This window comes from Paroedura picta, chromosome 7, assembly GCF_049243985.1.
Source record: "Paroedura picta isolate Pp20150507F chromosome 7, Ppicta_v3.0, whole genome shotgun sequence".
NCBI lineage: Eukaryota > Metazoa > Chordata > Lepidosauria > Squamata > Gekkonidae > Paroedura > Paroedura picta.
In genome coordinates, this window is record NC_135375.1 from 113,298,328 (window position 1) to 113,317,812 (window position 19,485).

The 19,485-nt window shown below is 48.2% G+C and overlaps 1 protein-coding gene across 4 annotated transcripts in view; it reads left to right on the forward strand.

Annotated features, from left to right (window-relative positions):
- The window catches only part of VCL (vinculin), a 78,566-nt gene that overhangs the window by 5,546 nt on the left and 53,535 nt on the right, over window positions 1–19,485 (forward strand). For all 4 annotated transcript variants that reach the window (XM_077345980.1, XM_077345982.1, XM_077345981.1 and 1 more), the window contains exon 2: window positions 13,579–13,649. In XM_077345980.1, coding sequence (XP_077202095.1) covers window positions 13,579–13,649 — 71 coding nt within the window. The remainder of the gene's footprint in view (window positions 1–13,578; window positions 13,650–19,485) is intronic.

Below are 19,485 nucleotides of genomic sequence, written 5' to 3' on the forward strand. Positions count from 1 at the left end.
GCAGTGATGGGCAGATGAATAAACAGCTTTAAAGGGGGATTAGAAATATTCATGGAGGTTAAGTCTTATCAGTGGTTACTAGCACTAAACCTCTGAATTAGGGTTTTGTGCGGTGGCGTCTGAATCGGCCGTTCCAGGAACGGCCGAATCGGGTGCCGCCGCACACAACCCTACTCTGAATATCCATGCCAGGGTGCAGCATCAGGTGAAATCGCAGATTGCCCCCAAAGGGTTCACCATCTTTTTGAGTGACAAGTGGAGTGCCCCAGGGATCTGTCCTGGGGCCTGTGTTGTTCAATATATTCATAAATTATATGGATGAAGGAATAGAGGAGGTGCTTATTAAAGTTGCAGATGATACTAAACTGGGAGGGGTAGCAAACACACCAAAAGGCTGAATCAGGATACAGGATGACCTTGACAGGCTGGAAAACTGGGCTAAAATGAGTAAAATGACTTTCAGTAGTGAAAAATGTAAAGTTCTGCATTTAGATAGTAGGCAAAATCAAATGCATAATTGTGGGATGGGGGAGACCAGTCTTGACAGTAGTATGTGCAAAAAGGATCTAGACCAGTGGTTCTCAACCTTCCTAATGCCACGACCCTTTGATACAGTTCCTCATGTTGTGGTGACCCCCAACTGGAGGTGGGGGGGCAGGGTTGTCCGTTTTGCAGGCCCTGCAGAACGCCAAAAGTTCCCGCAGGGCCCACAGCTCCTCTGGGAGCTCATTCCACCAGGTTGGGGCCAGGACCCACCTCCCTGGGGCCGGGAATGACCAATAATTTACAATTAGCGGCAACAAATCACTGCGTTCCCATACAGTTGTACTTTTAGGTTGGCCTTCTAAAAATGCTCAGAAATTCCTTGTTTTTCTTCCCCAGTTAGCTTATAATATTCTCCCTTTCTTCACTTTATCCTCGCAACAGTCCTGTGAGGTAGGCTAGAGGCTGATGGTGTATGGTTGGCTCAAGGTCACCCAACAAGTAGAGAGATGGCTCCGAAATGGGTGTCCCCCTGCCGCTTCCTATTTTCTAACCACTAGGCATCACCATGTCTTATAGATGTGAGCTATCTTGAATGGTGACTATGCATCTATTGAGATTGCATTTCAGTAGTGAATGGGTGGGGGTGCAGATACTTAGATGTTCCAGTCCGACTGCATCTCTGGCATGGGCTTTTGTTGTATGGATTTTCAGGAGTGGCTGGTAAGCCCTTGGTTTGTGTACACAGTTGGATGAGTAGATTGAGGCAAAGAGTACTTGATTTGTCCCCACCCATCAAGATGACAATGCCAGTATGGGTGTTGAAAATTGTAGTTCAGGAGGATCGGCTGAGTAGCACTGCATGTTTTGGGCTTATTCTTCTCTTGAATGAGGTGCATTTTTGGCAATTTTCAGTTCAGGCATGAAGCTCATGCTTTGGATGAAGCTGTTTTCTTGGACTAGGGATGCCAGCCTGCAGGTGGGGCCTGGGGATCCCCTGGAATTGTAGCTCATCTCCAAACTACAGAGATCAGTTCCCCTGGAGGAAAGGGCTGCTTTGGAGGGTGGGCTCCATGGCTGAGGCCCCTGTCTTTCCCAGAGTCCACCCTCAAATTTCCAGGAGTTTCCGAGCCAACATCTGGCAGCCCTCTCCCCCACTGATGGTCAGGGGGACCTGGCAGCACTTGAGGACTGTAGGAGCAGAAATGGATGCCCACATATTTTGCATTGTGACTTTCTTTGAGCAGCTCTATGACACAAATATCTGTTGAAAGAAGGGAATTGCTGGATCGGCTCTGCCAGTTCTGTCCTTTAGAATTTTGATTTGTTAATGGGCGATTTGGGGTCTAATATAACGTTAACTAGAAGCCGACAGCAGCTTGATAAGCATAAGATCATTCAAGGTAGCATCCTTTTATGATAGCGATCATTTGCCTTTAAAAATTGTAATAGATTATATCAGTGGTCCCCAACACCCGGTCCGGAGACTGGGATCGGTCCGTAGATCAGTCGGTACCGGGCCACGGCTCCTCCTTGTCCTCCTCCCCGGCTGTTGCCTCGGGGCTGCCCTGCCACTCTGCCGCCGGCTCACCTTTGGTGCTCTCCAGCGGCTGCCATGGCTGGGGCTCCCCCTCGGCTTGGCACTGTGCAGCTGCTGCTGGCAGCACGCCCCAGTGGGCGGCGGGAAGTCAGAGGCACCAGCGGGAAAGCAAGCACAGCAGGGCCTCAGGCGGCGATATCCCTCGGCAAAAGACTACCCCCCCCCCCCGGGCCTCAGTAAAATTGTCAAGCGTTGACCGGTCCTTGGTGGTAAAAAGGTTGGGGACCTCTGGATTATATCATTGTATCAATAGATTTGGGGTCTTTGCTACAAGAAATTTTTTCATGAGAATGAGATAATGATCACATATTATGTTGGTGGTCGCGGGTGCCAGCGGCTCGTCCTCGCAGGAGTGTGTGCTGGGTGTTCAGGTGTCCTCTGGGTATTGCTGGGTGCTCCCGCAGGTGTGTGTTGGGTGTTCTCGCAGGCGCCGCCTCAGGCCAGCTCGCCGTTGCTGCGGCAGCCGGGCGCTCTTTGCCGCCAGTGGCCGGGTGGAGCGTGGGGGCACTGGAGACACACCGCCCCCGGCCGCCGGGCTTGTCTGCAGGCAGGCTGCCAGAGAGGCTGTGACACACACTGGGCCAGTTTGTGGTCTGTCAGTCTTGCTGGGCAAACACGTTGTTTGGAAATAACATTTCGTTGACTGCCTCAGATGTGGGTTTTGCAACATGGATTTGTTGCACCTCCTCTTATTTCTCAGAGCCTGTTTTGCAGAAGGAAGTATCCTGTGCTGCGTTTCTCTTCAGAAGGATTAGGGGCAATAGGGCTTTTATATTGCTACTAGGAAAGATCTCAACATTTTATTTTGTGGGGTCCCTGTGGGCTGTTGTGTAATGCTATTGCTGTGTGGCAGGGTGAACCAGAGCCTGGAGGGTAAGCAACCCTTTCTGGCTGGTGGGCCTTTCCCTTGTACTTCACCTTAAGTGCCGGCTGATGGAGACAGTCTGGAGGCTCTGCAGCTTTTCTCTTGTTTCGCTGTTCATTTAGTTGATCAAACCAGACTGGATAAATAGGCCACAGTTAATTATGTGGGACAATTCCGGAGTTGTCTGCCTTCCTTTGCACTAGAGAGCAAAGCACAGATTGGCTGGAGCAGCTCTCTTCTATCAAACAGTGCCAGTCTTTGTTGGACAGACCAGCAGTCTTGGCAAATCCAGTGAAGCTCAAAGGGGCATTGGAAGGTGCCAGGCAGCCTTGGACAATGGTTGCCTGCTAGCAGTCTAAGTGGTGGCTGGTTTTTTTAGGCAGTGTAAGGGCCAAACTGTGTTTAAAGTGCTGGGCCCGACTCAGGCTCCCTGCAGCAACTGTAGAGAATGGCTTTGATTTTTAAAAGAGAGCCAAAAGGGATTTGGGATCCCGAAAACTGTGCTGGAAGGGGAGTTATTAGCCTGTTTGCTGCTGCACATGGGGTGTACCTGGAGCAGCAGAACTGGGGAAATCGCATCTTCCTGTGCAGTGGTGTCCCAAACCCTTCTGGCCTCTCTTGTATATTTTGCTTTTTTTTCAAAGCAGCCATTTCTTCCCACTCCTTTGGGGAGCCCAGCTCTTTCAAAAGCACCAATGCATGGCTTGACTCTTAACAGGTGTAGTTCGCTTGTACCTTCTGGATTCAGTTTCCTTTTTTGATTGGGGAAAGCAGGTATGATTGGGAAGTTTTAATAGTCCAGGTAAGATTGTTGACAAGTGCATCATGAAACTGTAAAAATGCCTGGTGCATGGCGGGGTGTGTGTGTGTGTGTGTGGTGATTTAACAAGTGTAGAGATGCTTTATCTTTGGACACAATTGTTTATTTGTTTTGGACCAAGCGTTACCTTGGGGTAAGGTCCATAAAGACAAGGTGCTTGAATTTTTTTCTAGCAAGTGCTGATAGTATACAACAGGGACATAATTATATAGTCTTAATTATTTTATTTATATACTGTTTCTCTTATGTCCTTGACAGTCAGGGTAGTATAATAGTTAAAGTAGTTGCACAGGGATAAGAGAGACTTGGGTATGAACCACAGCTCTGACCTGGAGGCTCTCCAGAGTAGCGATCCCCAACCTGTGGGCCACGGACCACATGTGGCCGTCGACTAATTGGAGGTGGGCCCCGAAGGACGCCTCCCCCCCCCCCGGCCCTTTACAACACACTTTGGGTGTCCTTGTCTCCCATCACTCCCAGATGGGACTATCTCGTTGCAGAGAAACAAGCTCAGGGTTCCCATTGATTTGTCATTGTCATGAGTTAAAATTTCCATGAAAATAAAATGTTCCGTATGTTCATTGTTGTGGTGTGTTTGTATCTTATTTTGAAGGGATGTTTAAACATTACCATAGCGATCAGAGAGCGTTAGGGCAGTGGTTGAGAGTAGAGGAGTAAACTACCCCCCCCCCCCACCGGGCCTCAGTAAAATTGTCAAGCGTTGAGTGGTCCCCGGTGATAATAAGGTTGGGGACCACTGCTCCAGAGGACCTGTGACAGACGTTGGGCCGACTCAGAAGGGTCAGAGTGGTGAAGAGAAAATTGGTCCCCTCTGGAGAGAAGATTGGTGTCAACATCTAAATAAATGCAGTTGTCTTGTCTTTAAAGTAGTGCTTGATTCCAATGGCCTTTTCCGGTCAGGAACGATTTCCATATGACAGCTCTGAAGCCTTGGCTTCTTCAGTGGGAAATAAAACCAAGAGGCCTTCACTCGAGGAAGGCTGACTAGTTTCCTAGCTCAGTCAAAGGCCTCTGACATTACAGGGGTGGGAGGGATGGAATTGTTGGTGGGAAGCTCACACAGACCACCCAGAGCTATAATCTTATATACTGGCTAGTGGCCCATTATGTTTTCTTGAAGGTAGATTTGCCAGCCTTCAGGTGGGGCCTGGTATTCTCCCAGAAATGTATTCCCCCTTGACCCGTGTCCCTCAAGGCTGGTGAAGAGATTGGGTCCCTGCTCTGGGAGATTATTAATCTACCCCTAGCTTCAGGAACTTCTTGGAGAGATTAAAGAAGGCCATGGTTAGCCCACATCAGCTCTTAGTCCAGTCCAGTTTCCGCCATGGCCATGGGGTAGAGATGGCTCTGGTCACCCTTAGAGACAACCTTCAGAAGGTTAGTGGGTTAGTGCTGTTCTTGCTAGACTTGACAGCAGCAGTCGACACTGTTGACCATGGGCTGCTAGCCCAATGTCTGGCCAACGTTGGGATTTAAGATACAGCAGTCTTTTCTCCAAGGTCAGAGATAGAGGGTGGTGCTGGGGGCAGTACCCAGTGGCTGGGAGTTCGATCCCAGCAGCTGGCTGTAGGTTGACTCAGCCTTCCATCCTTCCGAGGTCGGTAAAATGAGTACCCAGCTTGCTGGGGGGGGGGGGTAAACAGTAATGACTGGGGAAGGCACTGGCAAACCACCCCGTATTGAGTCTGCCATGAAAACACTAGAGGGCGTCACCCCGAGGGTCAGACATGACCCGGTGCTTGCACAGGGGATACCTTTACCTTTAGGTGATACTTAATATCTACATGTACCCCTTTTCCCAAGTGATCCGGCATTTGGGACTGAGTTGTCCTCAGTAAACTGATTACACCCAGCTATTTCTGTTGATAGTCAACTATCCATCCACACCCCCAAATCCTTTGACCAGGTATCTGGAGACCATGATAAACTGGCTCAAGTAGAATTGGCTGAAGTTAAATCCAGCTAAGTAGTGCGGCTCCCGGCTCTTGATGGGGTATAGTTGGCATCTCTGACTGCCATCAAGAGCTTGGGTGTGATCCTGGATGATGCCTTATATAGAGAGGTCCAGATAAATGTTGTCCACCAGGCATTTTACCATCTTTGCCGGGCATGGCAAATTGCATCTTACTTGTCGGCACCCAACCTAGCCACTGTGATGTGATCCTAGTCACCAGTAGGCTTGGCTACTGTAATTTGCTCTATGCAGGGCTGTGCTTGGAGTTGCTCTGGAGATTCCAACTGGTTCAGAGTGCAGCAGCTCGGGCCTTTACCTCAACTCAGTTGAGAGCACATACTACATCTTGTGCTTTCTCAGTTGCAGTGATTCCAGATTGGAGCCTGGATCAGGTTCAAGGTTTGGAGTCGTACTTTCAAAACTCTAAACAGTCTTGGAACCCTTGTGTCTACAATAGGGGTAGTCAACCGGTGGTCCTCCAGATGTTCATGGACTACAATTCCCATGAGCCCTGCCAGCGTTTGCTGGCAGGAGCTCATGGGAATTGTAGTCCATGAACATCTGGAAGACCACAGGTTGATTACCCCTGGTCTACAGGACCACCTCTTCTGCTGTGTCCCTCAGAGAGCATTGAGATCAACTGATCAGTATCCCTGGCCCCAAAGAAGTAAAACTGGCCTCAAAGACCTGGCCTGGTAGAATGCTCTACCTAATGAGATCAGGGCCCTGCAGGATGTAAAACAGTTCCACAGGGCCTGCAAGATGGAGTTGTTCCACCAGGCTGAGGCCATGGAATAACATCAAAAAGATGCTGGCCTCCCTGCCTGAGAATCCATCCAATCAATCAAAATTCTAAAATTGTAAAGAGGGAGCTTCTAAGTAACCTTAAACCCAAATTTAAATTATAGGTAATCTATCTGTTTGTACATCATGATGTTCTGATGGGTAAACTGGAGGACTGCAGACTGGATTTTTGGGTGGTTAGGTAGATAGGGAACTGGTTAGAAAAGTGCACCCAGGTAGTCGTTGTCAATGATATTTTATCATATTGGAGGGAGGTGAGCATCGGGGTGCCATAGGGGCTCAGTACCGGGTCCAGTAATTTCAACATTTCTATCACTGATCTGGATGAGGAGTGGAGGGACTACTCATTACGTCTGCAGGTAACTCAAGACTGGGAGGAGCAGAGAAGATGCCCGAAGACAGGGGTAGATTTCAATGAGATCGGGACACGCTGGAAAAGTGGACAGATGAGAACAAGATGCAATTCCCGAAGAAGTCTCGGCATCCTCTTCTGATGCTTGTCAATGACCGTAATAAATAATCAAATTCAAAAATAAAATCCTCTTCTGCAACTATTACGTCTTATTTAAACTCCTGCGGGACCGGATAGGGTTGGGCAGGGCGTATTCGTACCCCCTCAGCAGCTACAGGCTGGAGGCCCATTAATCCTCGGAGGAAGGGAAGGCTATTTTCATACAGTTCTTTTTTTTTCTTGCAACTGTTTATAAATATTTTAAAATATATATATATATATATATATTTATATTTTTTATATTTTATATTTTTTATACTACTATTTTTTGTGGGGCGGGGAAGGGCCAAGTGGCAATTATATGTCACTTCATAAACCAAGTGTTATTTTATATCAAGAAGATGCAATTCAATAAAGAGAAGGGCAGAGTTCTCCATCTGGGTCACAAAAATAAGAAGCATGCCTGCTGGAGGGGAGATACATTTCCGGGTAGCACTGTGTGTCAACGTGATCTTGGGGTACTTGTGAACTGTAAGCTAAATATGAGCAGCCAGTGTGATGTGGTGGTAAAGAAGGTGACTGTAGTCTTGGGTTGGGTCAAAAAAGTTATCCAATCTCAATCGCAAGATGTCACAGTCCTGCTGCATACTGCATTGGCCAGACCCCACCTGGAGTACTCTTTGCAGTTCTGGGGAAAGGGGGGAAGCAGCACAGTTCTGAATGGCCATAGCACTTCAGATATGGCTGATTATCGGGATGCTGTATGAAACCCCCATTCTGTACTGCTTTACTTGGAACTGGGCCAACAACAGAGAACATCTGGTTTAGAATGATACTGTGAAAGGAGTCATTTAAAAGACTCTCCTGTAAGACTGTTTACACAGAAATGCATTGTTTTGGAATGTGTAGCAAGTGATAGGATCCAGGGTGGGTTGGAAAGCAACAAATGTCTCTGAAAAATGCCATCTCGTGGAGATCTGATTGATGGGTCGAGAGGGCCACTGCCCCTACTCAATGCAGTTGGGGAGAGCTGGTTGGAAGAGTAGGAAGCTGTTCACTTCTGTCTCCCTGATGTTTTGCCTTCAGTGTGCCTCCCCAAACTTCACTCTCCTCGGTCATTTCCCCCCCCCCCCAATCATTTGTCTAGATCAGGGGTAGTCAAACTGCGGCCCTCCAGATGTCCATGGACTACAATTCCCAGGAGCCCCCTGCCAGCATTCGCTGGCAGGGGGCTCCTGGGAATTGTAGTCCATGGACATCTGGAGGGCCGCAGTTTGACTACCCCTGGTCTAGATAGTGTCAGGAATTCTGCTAGGGGAGAGCAAAACAGGCACTGGTTTTCTGAAGGCTGGTACCCTCTGTCAGTACCCAGTCTCTCTTCCTTTGAAACACCTGTTTCCCTCTAAATCCTGAGGCATCTAAAGCAGTATCCGTTCAAACTAGACCATGGAAATCCTCGGAGAAAATATCCCTTTTTAACTGGGCAGGGATTCTTCTTTCCCTTGAAGATATATCCCCTTTCCTTTGGCCTGACTGGGAATATCAAATCACTACCCAAATCCCCTTGCCGAATATTATTCCCAGTTCTTCCGTTTGTGTAGAACTGCTTTCAGCTTAGGCTGAACTCAGACTCTTTAGTGAAAAACATATTTTCTGACTAAAAGGTCCTCAGAGTAGACATTCAACAGCTGAGGTGCAGAACGGTCTTCTCTCAATAGAGGTATCTGTCAAAATCCCAGTTCCCTCAGCCTGCAGTTCATCAGCTTCTCCCTCAGCTGTTGCAGACCAATCGGAATGCTTGGAACATCTTGTTACTTGTTCTAATTGAAACTCCATCAGTTCTAAATGCTGTCTGTCACAGCATGCAAGGCTAAGGTGACCAGATTTTAACATTGGTAAAGCGGGACACCATTGACTAGGGGGGTTCTTGATTAAAAATTGGTCTATATGGAGCAACAAAAACGTTCATAGAACGCATAGAACGCAAAAATAGTATTGTAATATATTTTTTTATTTCAACAGAAGTACAATTTGCCAGGTGCCCACAGATGTCCCTCAAAAAGTGGGACAATCTGGTCACCTTACGCTAGGCTGCAACCAGGGTTCCCGTTTCTGACAATTCTGTAAAGTTGCTGAATATTCTTCTCATTTACCAACAGATCAGGGCTTCATTGCATTTTGAGTGCCCTGAATACCCAAGGTGGGAAAGTCATCTGCTTGCTGATAAGATTGTTGATTTCTCTTTGGCTTGCCCTGCTTCAGAGCAAGGGAAAAGGGGCCAGGCTGTGACATTCCAGCCAAGTGCCAAATGTGGGAACATAGAAACGAGGGGGAGGGGAGCACTTTTGGACCTATTTACTAGATGGGGAGTTTTGCATATGCCTCAGGTAGCCTGAGATGAAAACAACTCTCCGTCTCTTTCTGTTGTCTTATTTTGCAACATACAGAAAGCTCTTCTCTTCTGTTCATTAGCCCCCTTTCTTCCTTACAGGGCTTCAAACGGCTTGGCAGTAAAAAGTGCCATCAGGCTGCAGCTGGCAACTCCAGCAAGGGGCTTTCAAGGCAAGACTACCCCTGCCTTACACTGACAGCTGTGGAATGGGAGTCCTATTCTATCGTTTATGGCAGGCATAGTCAAACTGCGACTCTCCAGATGTCCATGGACTACAATTCCCACAAGCCCCTGCCAGCATTCGCTGGCAGGGGCTCCTGGGAATTGTAGTCCATGGACATCTGGAGGGCCGCAGTTTGACTACCCCTGGTGTGAGGGATAGCAAAACTGGTGAATCTGTGCACAAATAAACCCCTCTGTTGCCGTTGGCCAAGTCAATTGCACACAGGAGGGGAAAATCCATAAAAAGCGCAAATTCCTATTTTCACATTTAAGCTTCGAACGTTTCTCTGACCACTGTTTGTCCCTCATGTGGTCAGTTCAATAGGAGTTCAGTTTGCATGGAGCAATGACAATAGGAATGTAATGGCATTGGGAACCAAATTTGTGATGTGAGTGGAGGCATGGAGAGGAGCCGTTCCGGGCTCCCCCAGCCAGTAACCGGTAGCGTTGGTAGGAAGGTGGCATGTAAATCTAGTAAGTGTAAAAGAGCAACCTCTTGAGTTGCAATAGGCGTTTAATGGGGCTTAAAAATAGCCTGCATTAATGGGTAGCCCAGTCTCTCCTTCATTACGTCAAGCTGCATTTCTCGCAGCTGGAAGCAGAAGACAGTAAATAGTTGGACTGGCAGTGAATCTGCAGGTGAAGGAATTGCTCAGCAGTGCCAAGGCATGGCAGCATCTCTTTGTCTACAGGTGCAAAGATATCCTCTTCTGCTGTTGAAACTGTGTTGCGCCATGAATATGGGTTATAGCAGCAGAACAAAATTAGAGTCCAGCAGCACCTTTAGGACCCACCAAGTTTCATTCATAGAATCATAGAGTTGGAAGGGGCCTCCTGGGTCATCTAGTCCAACCCCCTGCACTATGCAGGACACTGTCATCCCGATCGCTCATCTACTATAACCTGCCACCCCCTTGAACCTTCACAGAATCAGCCTCTCCGTCAGATGGCTATCCAGCCTCTGTTTAAAAATTTCCAAAGATGGAGAATTCACCATCTCCCGAGGAAGTCTGTTCTTCTGAGAAACCGCTCTGACTGTCAGGAACTTCTTCCAGATGTTTAGATGGAATTTTTTTTGAATTAATTTCATCCCATTGGTTCTGGTCCGTTCCTGCGGGGCAAGAGAGAACAATTCGGTTCCATCCTCTATATCAGTGGTCCCCAACCCCTGGTTCGAGGACTGGTACCGGTCCGTGGATGAGTTGGTACCGGGCCGCGGCTCCTCCTCGTCCTCCTCCCCAGCTGTTGCCTTGGGGCTGCCCTGCCACTCTGCCGCAGGCTCACCTTTGGTGCTCTCCAGCGGCCGCCATGGCTGGGGCTCCCCCTTGGTATGGCATTGCACAACAGTTGCTGGCATCGCCCTCCCAACGGGCGGCGGGAAGTCAGGGCTGCCGGTGGGAAGGCAAGCGGAGCAGGGGCTCAGGCGGCGGCAATGACGTCCCTCGGCAAAAGACTACCTCCCCCCCCAGGCCTCAGTAAAATTGTCAAGCGTTGATCGGTCCCCAGTGATAAAAAGGTTGGGGACCACTGCTCTACATGGCAGCCTTTTAAACACTTGAAGATGTCTCTGAGATCCCCTTTCAGTCATCTCCTTTCCAGGACTAACATGCCAAGCCCCCCCAACCTTTCCTCCTATATCTTGGTCTCCCAACCCCTCACCATCTTTTTTGCCCTCCTCTGGACACGCTCCAGTTTGTCAACATCCCTCTTCAACTGGGGTGCCCCAAACTGAACACAGGACTCCAAGTGATGCCGAGCCAGAGCAGAGTAAAGCGGTACCATCACCTCCCGTGATCTGGACACGATACTCCGTTTGATAGAGCCCAAAATCCCATTTGCCTTTTTAACCACTGAGTCGCACTGCTGACTCATGTTCAATGTATGGCCTACTAAGACTCCTAGATCCTTTTTGCACATGCTACTGCCAAGAGAAGGGATGATCTTTTGTGTGCAGGCACACTTCCTCAGATACAATGCCTTTCCCTTGCTGGGGAGCTCCGCTCCGTTAACTTAACAGATAGCAATACAGATTGGCGGGCAGATCGCTGTGGTCACCATTTCGAAGAATAGGCAAAAGTATTGCATGTCTGAAATGTCGAAGGTCATGGATGAAATCTGGAAAGGGTGATCATCAGAGACGGGCTGTTCTGTTTCTCTGTATTTCAGCTTTTGTCTCTTGTTTGATTGTAAGAAAAATGTCCAAAAGTGATGAAAATAACTTCTTTATAGAAGGAGTGTGAGAGAGAAAGGATGGAGCGTTTCTTGGAGGGGCCTCCTACTCCCCCTCCACTTCTTCCTGCTGAAAGGGAAGGGGGCTCTCCTTCCTCCTGCTGGCTGCCACTCCTTCTTTTAAGCAGCAGCTGGACAGATACTGATGCTTTAGGCCAGGGGTAGTCAAACTGCGGCCCTCCAGATGTCCATGGACTACAATTCCCAGGAGCCCCCTGCCAGCGAATGCTGGCAGGGGGATCCTGGGAATTGTAGTCCATGGACATCTGGAGGGCCGCAGTTTGACTACCCCTGCTTTAGGCTGATCTGGCATTGACCAGGGGGTTGGACTAGATGACCTCTATGGGTCCTGTGGGTGGGCGGGTAGTTGTGAGTTCCTGCATTGTACAGGGGGTTGGACTAATGATCCTAACTCTAGGATTGTTGTTAAGCTTCGGAGCGGAACAGTTTGAAAATTTATGTTGTCTGTTACTTGTCCAGAGTGCTCAATCCGTGCTACGTATCTGAAAGGTTTTAATGTGATATACCACTTGACTTAATTATTTAGAATTAGCATGGTGGTTCTGTGCAAATGGGATCCTCGCCACTGTGCTAAATTGCCCCCTTACCAAAAAAAATTCTGGCTATTTGCCTGGACACAGGGGAAATGAAATGCCCCCCTACAAGTGCTTACAGGTCCCATGCTTGTTCCATATGATCTCCCCGTTGGGAGGGCGGTCTTTCTTGAAGTTGTGTGATGTAGTGAAGGTTCTGCAGCTTGTCCAAGGCATGAAAGCCCTGCTCAGGGCACTGGTCCACAAGATAAAAGGACTGAAGATTTATCACGATATTTGCAGAAAAGCTGGTAATTGGATTCATGTATTATGGAGTGTGTGGACTAATGAAGCAGAGAAATATTTAATCCTTTAATCAGTCTCTGGTTGGAGAGGAGAGTGTACTGCAGACGGGATACTAGGGAAATGATGCCAGCTGGCCAGAGTTTCCTGCCGCATGTTTACAGTGCACATGGCATCATGACACGGAAAATGTGAATGGTGCTTCCCATGATATGATAGCCCTCTGATTGGTCTTTCGGGGGTTTGGCCCTCCCCCCCAAGGACCACTCAGAGGAGCTGGCACACTATCAAGAAGCCCTGGGGTTTCTGATTGGCCCTTATTAGGAGACATCCCACAGTAGGTGATGGCTCTCTCCCAGTGAGGGCCAATCAAAGGGCTGCGGCGTTGTCTGAAGGCTCTTCACTCTGAGGAGGATGAGCCGTCACCAGGTGAGGTCAGGAGCTAGGTACATCCGTCCAACTGTGCCCTGCTGCATGCATGCTCTGCTTCCCACCCTTCTGGCTTGCTTCCTGGCTGGGAGTATGTGTGCCAAGTGCCACGGTGGCCATCCTTCATGCAGCCTGCCCTGCGCTCTCTGGCTTCTTGGCCACAGAAGTGTGGACAGGTGTGCTCGCCAGACTCCTGGATGACACAAAACATGCTGCCACCCCACACTCTCTGGCAGCCTGCCTTCTTCCCTGTTTGTCCAAAGTCTGGGGGCGGGGCCAGTCTGACCTTTGGACCAATCAGAAGGCCTTCCGATTCATCCAAAGATTGGACTGGCCCCACCCTCTCTCCGCCCATCTAGGCCGTAGCTTTTGGTAACTGACAAAGCTGATAGTTTTATGAACGGTTAGAGTGAATTTCTGAAATAGAGGATTTTCTAAAAAGTGTAACGGTTCCCCTCCTTCCCTCACGCAGGTTGGAAAAGAAACTGTTCAGACAACGGAAGACCAGATTTTGAAGAGGGACATGCCACCTGCTTTCATCAAGTGAGTTACCCAAATTTTGGGGGGGGGTTGTAGAGGAACATTAGGGGACCGGTGGCCTCTCACTCTGGGAAGAGACCTGCATTTTGGCTGTAACAATCTAGACTTCGGGTGGGGGTGACATGGCCAAACACCCCCCCCCCCAATGCTTCATGTTTGTCCTGTGAAATTCCCCTTGAAGTCTGAAGTCGTGAGGCTGGAGGAAGATTGCCAGCCTTTGGGCTGTTTTCAGTGAAAAGGAACTACACCGTTGATTTCCCAGTGTTAAGAGAAAAACGAAATCAGCAGGCCAAAATGATAAGACATGCACTCTTGTTTGGTGTATAAATCATGTAATTTCTGGGCAATGAGAACGGGCTCCTAGGTACATTTTTCCCATTTTCAAGTACTTCTTCAATGATTGCCACTGCAGAGTCTGTAATCTATTTAACAGTAATATGTCAATTAAGACAAGCACGTAGGAGTAAAACTGCCTCAAGATACAGAGCTTAAAGCTGAGAGATATGTCTTAATTGACATATTACTGTTAAATGGATTACAGACTCTTCAGTGGCAATCATTGAAGTATTTGAAAACGGGGAAAATGTACCTAGGAGCCCGTTCTGTTTGCCCAGAAATTATATGATTTATACACCAAACAAGAGTGGATGTGAGACTTGTCATTTTGGCCTGCTGATCTCGTTTTTCTCTTATCTCTAACCTCTGGGCTGTGGCTCGAGATCTCCCAGGATTAAAACTGATCTCCAGGCAACACAGAAAATGTCTGTTTTGGAAGATGGATAGTGAAGTATCTCTCCTCCCCAAAGCCCACCCTCCTTAGACTTCACTCCCCAAATCTCCAGGTATTTCCCAATCTGGGGCTGGTAGCGGTAAAATGGAGATCTCTGGGTGACAAAGAACAGTTCTTTAGGGAAAAATGGCTGCTTTGGAGGAGGGTCACTCTATGGCAGGGGTAGTCAACCTGTGGTCCTCCAGATGTTCATGGACTACAATTCCCATGAGCCCCTGCCAGCATTTGCTGGCAGGGGCTCATGGGAATTGTAGTCCATGAACATCTGGAGGACCACAGGTTGACTACCCCTGCCTATGACATTTCAGTAAGGGTGCCAGCCTCCAGGTGGGCCCCGAGGATCTTCTGGAATTACAGCTCATCTCCAGATTATGTCTCCAATCCAGAGCTATCAACACTGAGTAGAACCCTTATCCAGGTGACAACCAAACCTCTGTCCAGATCTTTAATGTTTGTTTCATTTTAGCCAAGAAACTCATTATTCTCTCGCTCTCTTTCTCACCCCAACCCCATTCGTTTGGCACCTTGAAGGCTAATTGACTGGCACTTGTAATTAGCTTCCTGCCTCCAAGCTGAAGACCTAATCATTGTCTTCTCCGGAGGTTTGGAAGGCATAAATAATCACTTTTTCATTATCATTCTTCTGCCGTACTTGACAATGTTAAGAGAGCAGGGTGATTTGGGGGAAAGGAAGACGGATGAAAGATCAAGGACAGGAAAGTGGGGGCTTGAATGCATAAATGCATTTTTCTGGGGATATCTTGAGTGAGGAAAATCATTTTCTAGGTATTTTGTGAGTGTGTGTTCTGTGGTAGGATGCCCAATTTTGGAGATTGAGGGGGCGGAACCTGGGGAGAGCCAGCTTGGGAAGGGAGGGTCTTTGCTGGTATAAGGAGATATGTATTTGATTGAAAAGGGAGTTTGGCTATTTTTGGCATGGCATGCTTTACCGTGGTTAAGAAAAACACATTTGGAGTCCAGGGGCACCTTTGAGACCAGAGTTTTATTCAAAATATATGACCTTTTGTGTGTATGCACACTTTCTCAGTTACAATGTCATGGATTGACTGTGTTTTGATTATTTTAAACATAACTGTTTATAAATAAATTCATTGTACAATCTTTTTATGATTATGTTATAAGAAGAAGAAGAAGAAGAGTTGGTTCTTATATGCCGCTTTTCCCTACCCGAAGGAGGATCAAAGCGGCTTACAATCGCCTTCCCTTTCCTCTCCCCGCAACAGACACCCTGTGGGATGGGTGAGGCTGAGAGAGCCCTGAGATTACTGCTCGGCCAGAAAAGTTATATCAGTGCCATGGCGAGCCCAAGGTCACCCAGCTGGTTGCATGTGGGGGAGTGCAGAATCGAACCTGGCATGCCAGATTAGAAGTCCGCATTCCTAACCACTACACCAAACTGGCTCTCAGCCGCTCCCAACCAGTGGGAAGGAAGGAAGGAAGGAAGGAAGGAAGGAAGGAAGGAAGGAAGGAAGGAAGGAAGGAAGGAAGGAAGGAAGGAAGGAAGGAAGGAAGGAAGGAAGGAAGGAAGGAAGGAAGGAAGGGCAAAGTGTGAGAGGGAATTAACATACAGCATAAAGAAAATGGTTAACCGATTCCAGCGATAAATTGGGAAAACCAGCAATACAAACAAATCCAAATTGCTAGTTTTTCTTGTTTAACTCTGGAATTTGTTAACTGTTATGCTGTATGCTAATCTCCTCTCACACTTTCCCTGTAAGTATGAACTGATTACTTACATTCCATGGCATTGTATCTGGGAAAGTGTGCCTGCACACGAGAGCTCATACCTGGAATAAAACTTTGTTGGGACTTAAAGGTGCCCCTGGACTCTAAATTTGTTGTGCTGCATCAGATCAATATGGCAAACCTACTTGATTCTATCTTCATGGTTAAGAGACTGTAAATCAGATCCTTCCCCGTCATTTGTGCCCTGGCTGCTTTGACTGGGGGTGCTCTCCAGCTGAACAAAGGCCTTCTGCTTTTGCAGAGCCATTTTGGTGTACTGGTTAGGAGTGCGGACTTCTAATCTGGCATGCCGGGTTCGATTCTGCGCTCTCCCACAGGCAGCCAGCTGGGTGACCTTGGGCTTGCCATGGCACTGATAAAACTGTTCTGACCGAGCAGTGATATCAGGGGTCTCTCAGCCACACACACCTCATAGGGTGTCAGACTGGGGAGCATATGTTGAAGTTGCAAGGCCAGTATTAATTTCTGGCAAAGTACTGATCTTGTTTGTTTGTTTATATTTTTATACCACCACTCTCAAATGTCTCACGGCTGTTTGCAAAACCCATGAATACCATAAAATCCAGTAGAAACCCATTAAAACATAATTAAAACGCAATACTATCAAAATGGCGGATAATAAATATATAACCCACTCCCCTCCCCCTGTTCAGCAAGGGTCTATCTGGGAGTGAGGAACTAGTTGGTTTCAGCTAGAGATCCACAGCTGACCACCAGGAACCACGCTGGCCTCAACCATATGCCTGGCGGAAGAGCTCCATCTTGCAGGCCCTGCGGAAAGCTGAGAAATCCTGCAGGGCCCGTAGCTCTTCCGGGAGCTCATGCCACCAGTTTGGGCCCAGGGCCAAAAAAAGCCCTGGCCCTAGTCGAGGCCAGGCGTATATCCCGGGGACTCTGGACCACCACTAAACTCATACCTGCAGAGCGAAGAGCCTTGCAGGGGGGCATCCTTTCTTTCAAATATATTGTCCCTTGCACCAAGTAAAGGGTTTGTTAATTGAGCCATCTGCAGAAACCTCACACTGGGTGACCCTTGGGCCCGTGACACCCTCTTGGCCTACCTTACTGCACAGAGTTGTTACCATGAGGGGAATATGGAAGCAGGGGGACCATGGTGTGTGAGATGCACTTTGGGTCCCTGTCAGGGAAGAAAGTAGGCTGTGAATCTCTGATTCTTTAAAATGGAGGAGCATTCAGTCTTTCAAACACATGTCCCAGTATTCTTATTGAAACCTTCCCCCCCCCCTCTCCGCCTTCTCAGTGAGTTCTGTGCAACACTTTCTCTGACGGCTTCAAACTCTATTGCCGAAAAGTTGTTTTCATTTTGTGTCACTGCAGCTCCAGGTGATCAAGCCTGAAAGGGTAAACTGCATGACTGCATAGCAACAAAAGTATAAGCAGTTCAGTTCAGTCAAGAATTACGCAGAATGTATATTATTTACTTCATGTATTGTCTTGCCTTCCTTGCTGAGATTTGAGGTGGGTCACGCACTATAAAGAGATGTAATCATACAACACCAGACATCCCATCCAGAGGTAGTCAAACTGCGGCCCTCCAGATGTCCATGGACTACAATTCCCACAAGCCCCTGCCAGCGAATGCTGGCAGGGGCTCCTGGGAATTGTAGTCCATGGACATCTGGAGGGCCGCAGTTTGACTACGCCGGCCATAAACGATAGAATAGGACTACCATTCCAAAAGGCAGAGAAACAATGTGTAAAAGAGCACAAACAATGCAGAAAGCGGAGTGACAGAACAAAACTTCATCTGAAGGAGCAGGTATAATAGACAAGCAAATGAGATATGTCTAGTCACACTTGTAGAAACAATGCTTTAGTTTTAGAGTCTGAAGCTTTATGTTAAAGAAGTGTTCTCTCTCTCTCTCTCTGTCAGTGTTGTTCAGCACATGCTGCTCCAGTGGCCTTTACAACTTCACTTGGCTGGTGTCTAAAGCCAGCCCCGTGAATTATATTTAATCTTTTGCTAAATTTGGCCGGCAAACACAGCGTTGCTCTCTTGTCTGTGTTACAGCTTGGTGTGCACGTCCAAGGGCCCGATGCTTGCCACAGATGGCTGCCCAAAAGACCACTTTGTGCCCTGTGCCCCACGAGAGCCGCCAGTTTATCCAGATGTTGCTCTTGGCTCCGGCAGAACCGTTTCTCCATGCCTGAGATCTCCCAGAGTCCTCGGATAGAGAATTGTATTGCAGTGAAGAGTCCCTGACCTGCCCAAGTACTCAGATTAGCCTGGCAGAACGAGCCAGTTGTTTTTGTGGCTAGAACGCATTGTCCGATTTCCGCCTTGACCCTTCAGCGCACTGGCTGTGAATTGAGGACGCTTAATCACTTCGGGGATGGTGTTCGAGTTCAGCCGCAGCGTTTCCCATAGAAGGGAATTTCGTGTCTTCTAGCACCTTCGTTGCCCATGCAGCCAGACTGCTCTAACTGATAAGCCAGTTAGGAAGGTTTATTTTTGTCAATTATAAAAAGCATTGTGTGCAGAAAGGTTGCTTGGGGCCTGTATTTGCCATTTTACACTGGCTTGCTTTGGAAATCGGTACTGTTTACCCTTTGGAAGAAGAGGCAATTGAAAAGCCTAGATGACTTAGAGGCAGGATTGGAAGCAAGGGCCCTGCAGCCCAGCAGAGCAAAACAGATGGAATTCCCAGGAGCCAAATGCTGGCAGGGGCTCCTGGGAATTGTAGTCCATGGACATCTGGAGGGCCGCAGTTTGACTACCCCTGACCTAGAGGGTTGCTGTGCAGGATGAGACGCCAGAGCCCTTTTTGCTCCTTTATGGAGTACCACAGGGGGCGATACTCTCTCCCACACTCTTTCACATCTTTATGCGCACTGTAGCCCGGCTGGTTCGGGGTTTTGTGCTGGGTTGTCACCAGTATTTGGATGACACCCAGCTCTACCTCCAGAGGTATTGGCAAAGCTCTACCTGACAGAGGTATTGGCAAAGGGAGCATTGACTCTTCAGAATTCATTCTCAGGGTATCTTGCTGGCTTCTGATCATCTAGACCAGGGGTAGTCAACCTGTGGTCCTCCAGATGTCCATGGACTACAATTCCCATGAGCCCCTGCCAGCGAACGCCCTTGATATAAAAAGATGACCACCCTTGATATAAAAGATGGTTATATATCATGGTGCATTTCAAGAGAGCCAGTGTGGTATTGGGGCCTGAGTGTCCGACTAGGAAGTAGTGGACTTGGGTTCGAATCTCTGCGCTTCTGTACTCTGCAGGTTTGCTAGGTGATCCTTGAACCAGCCCTAC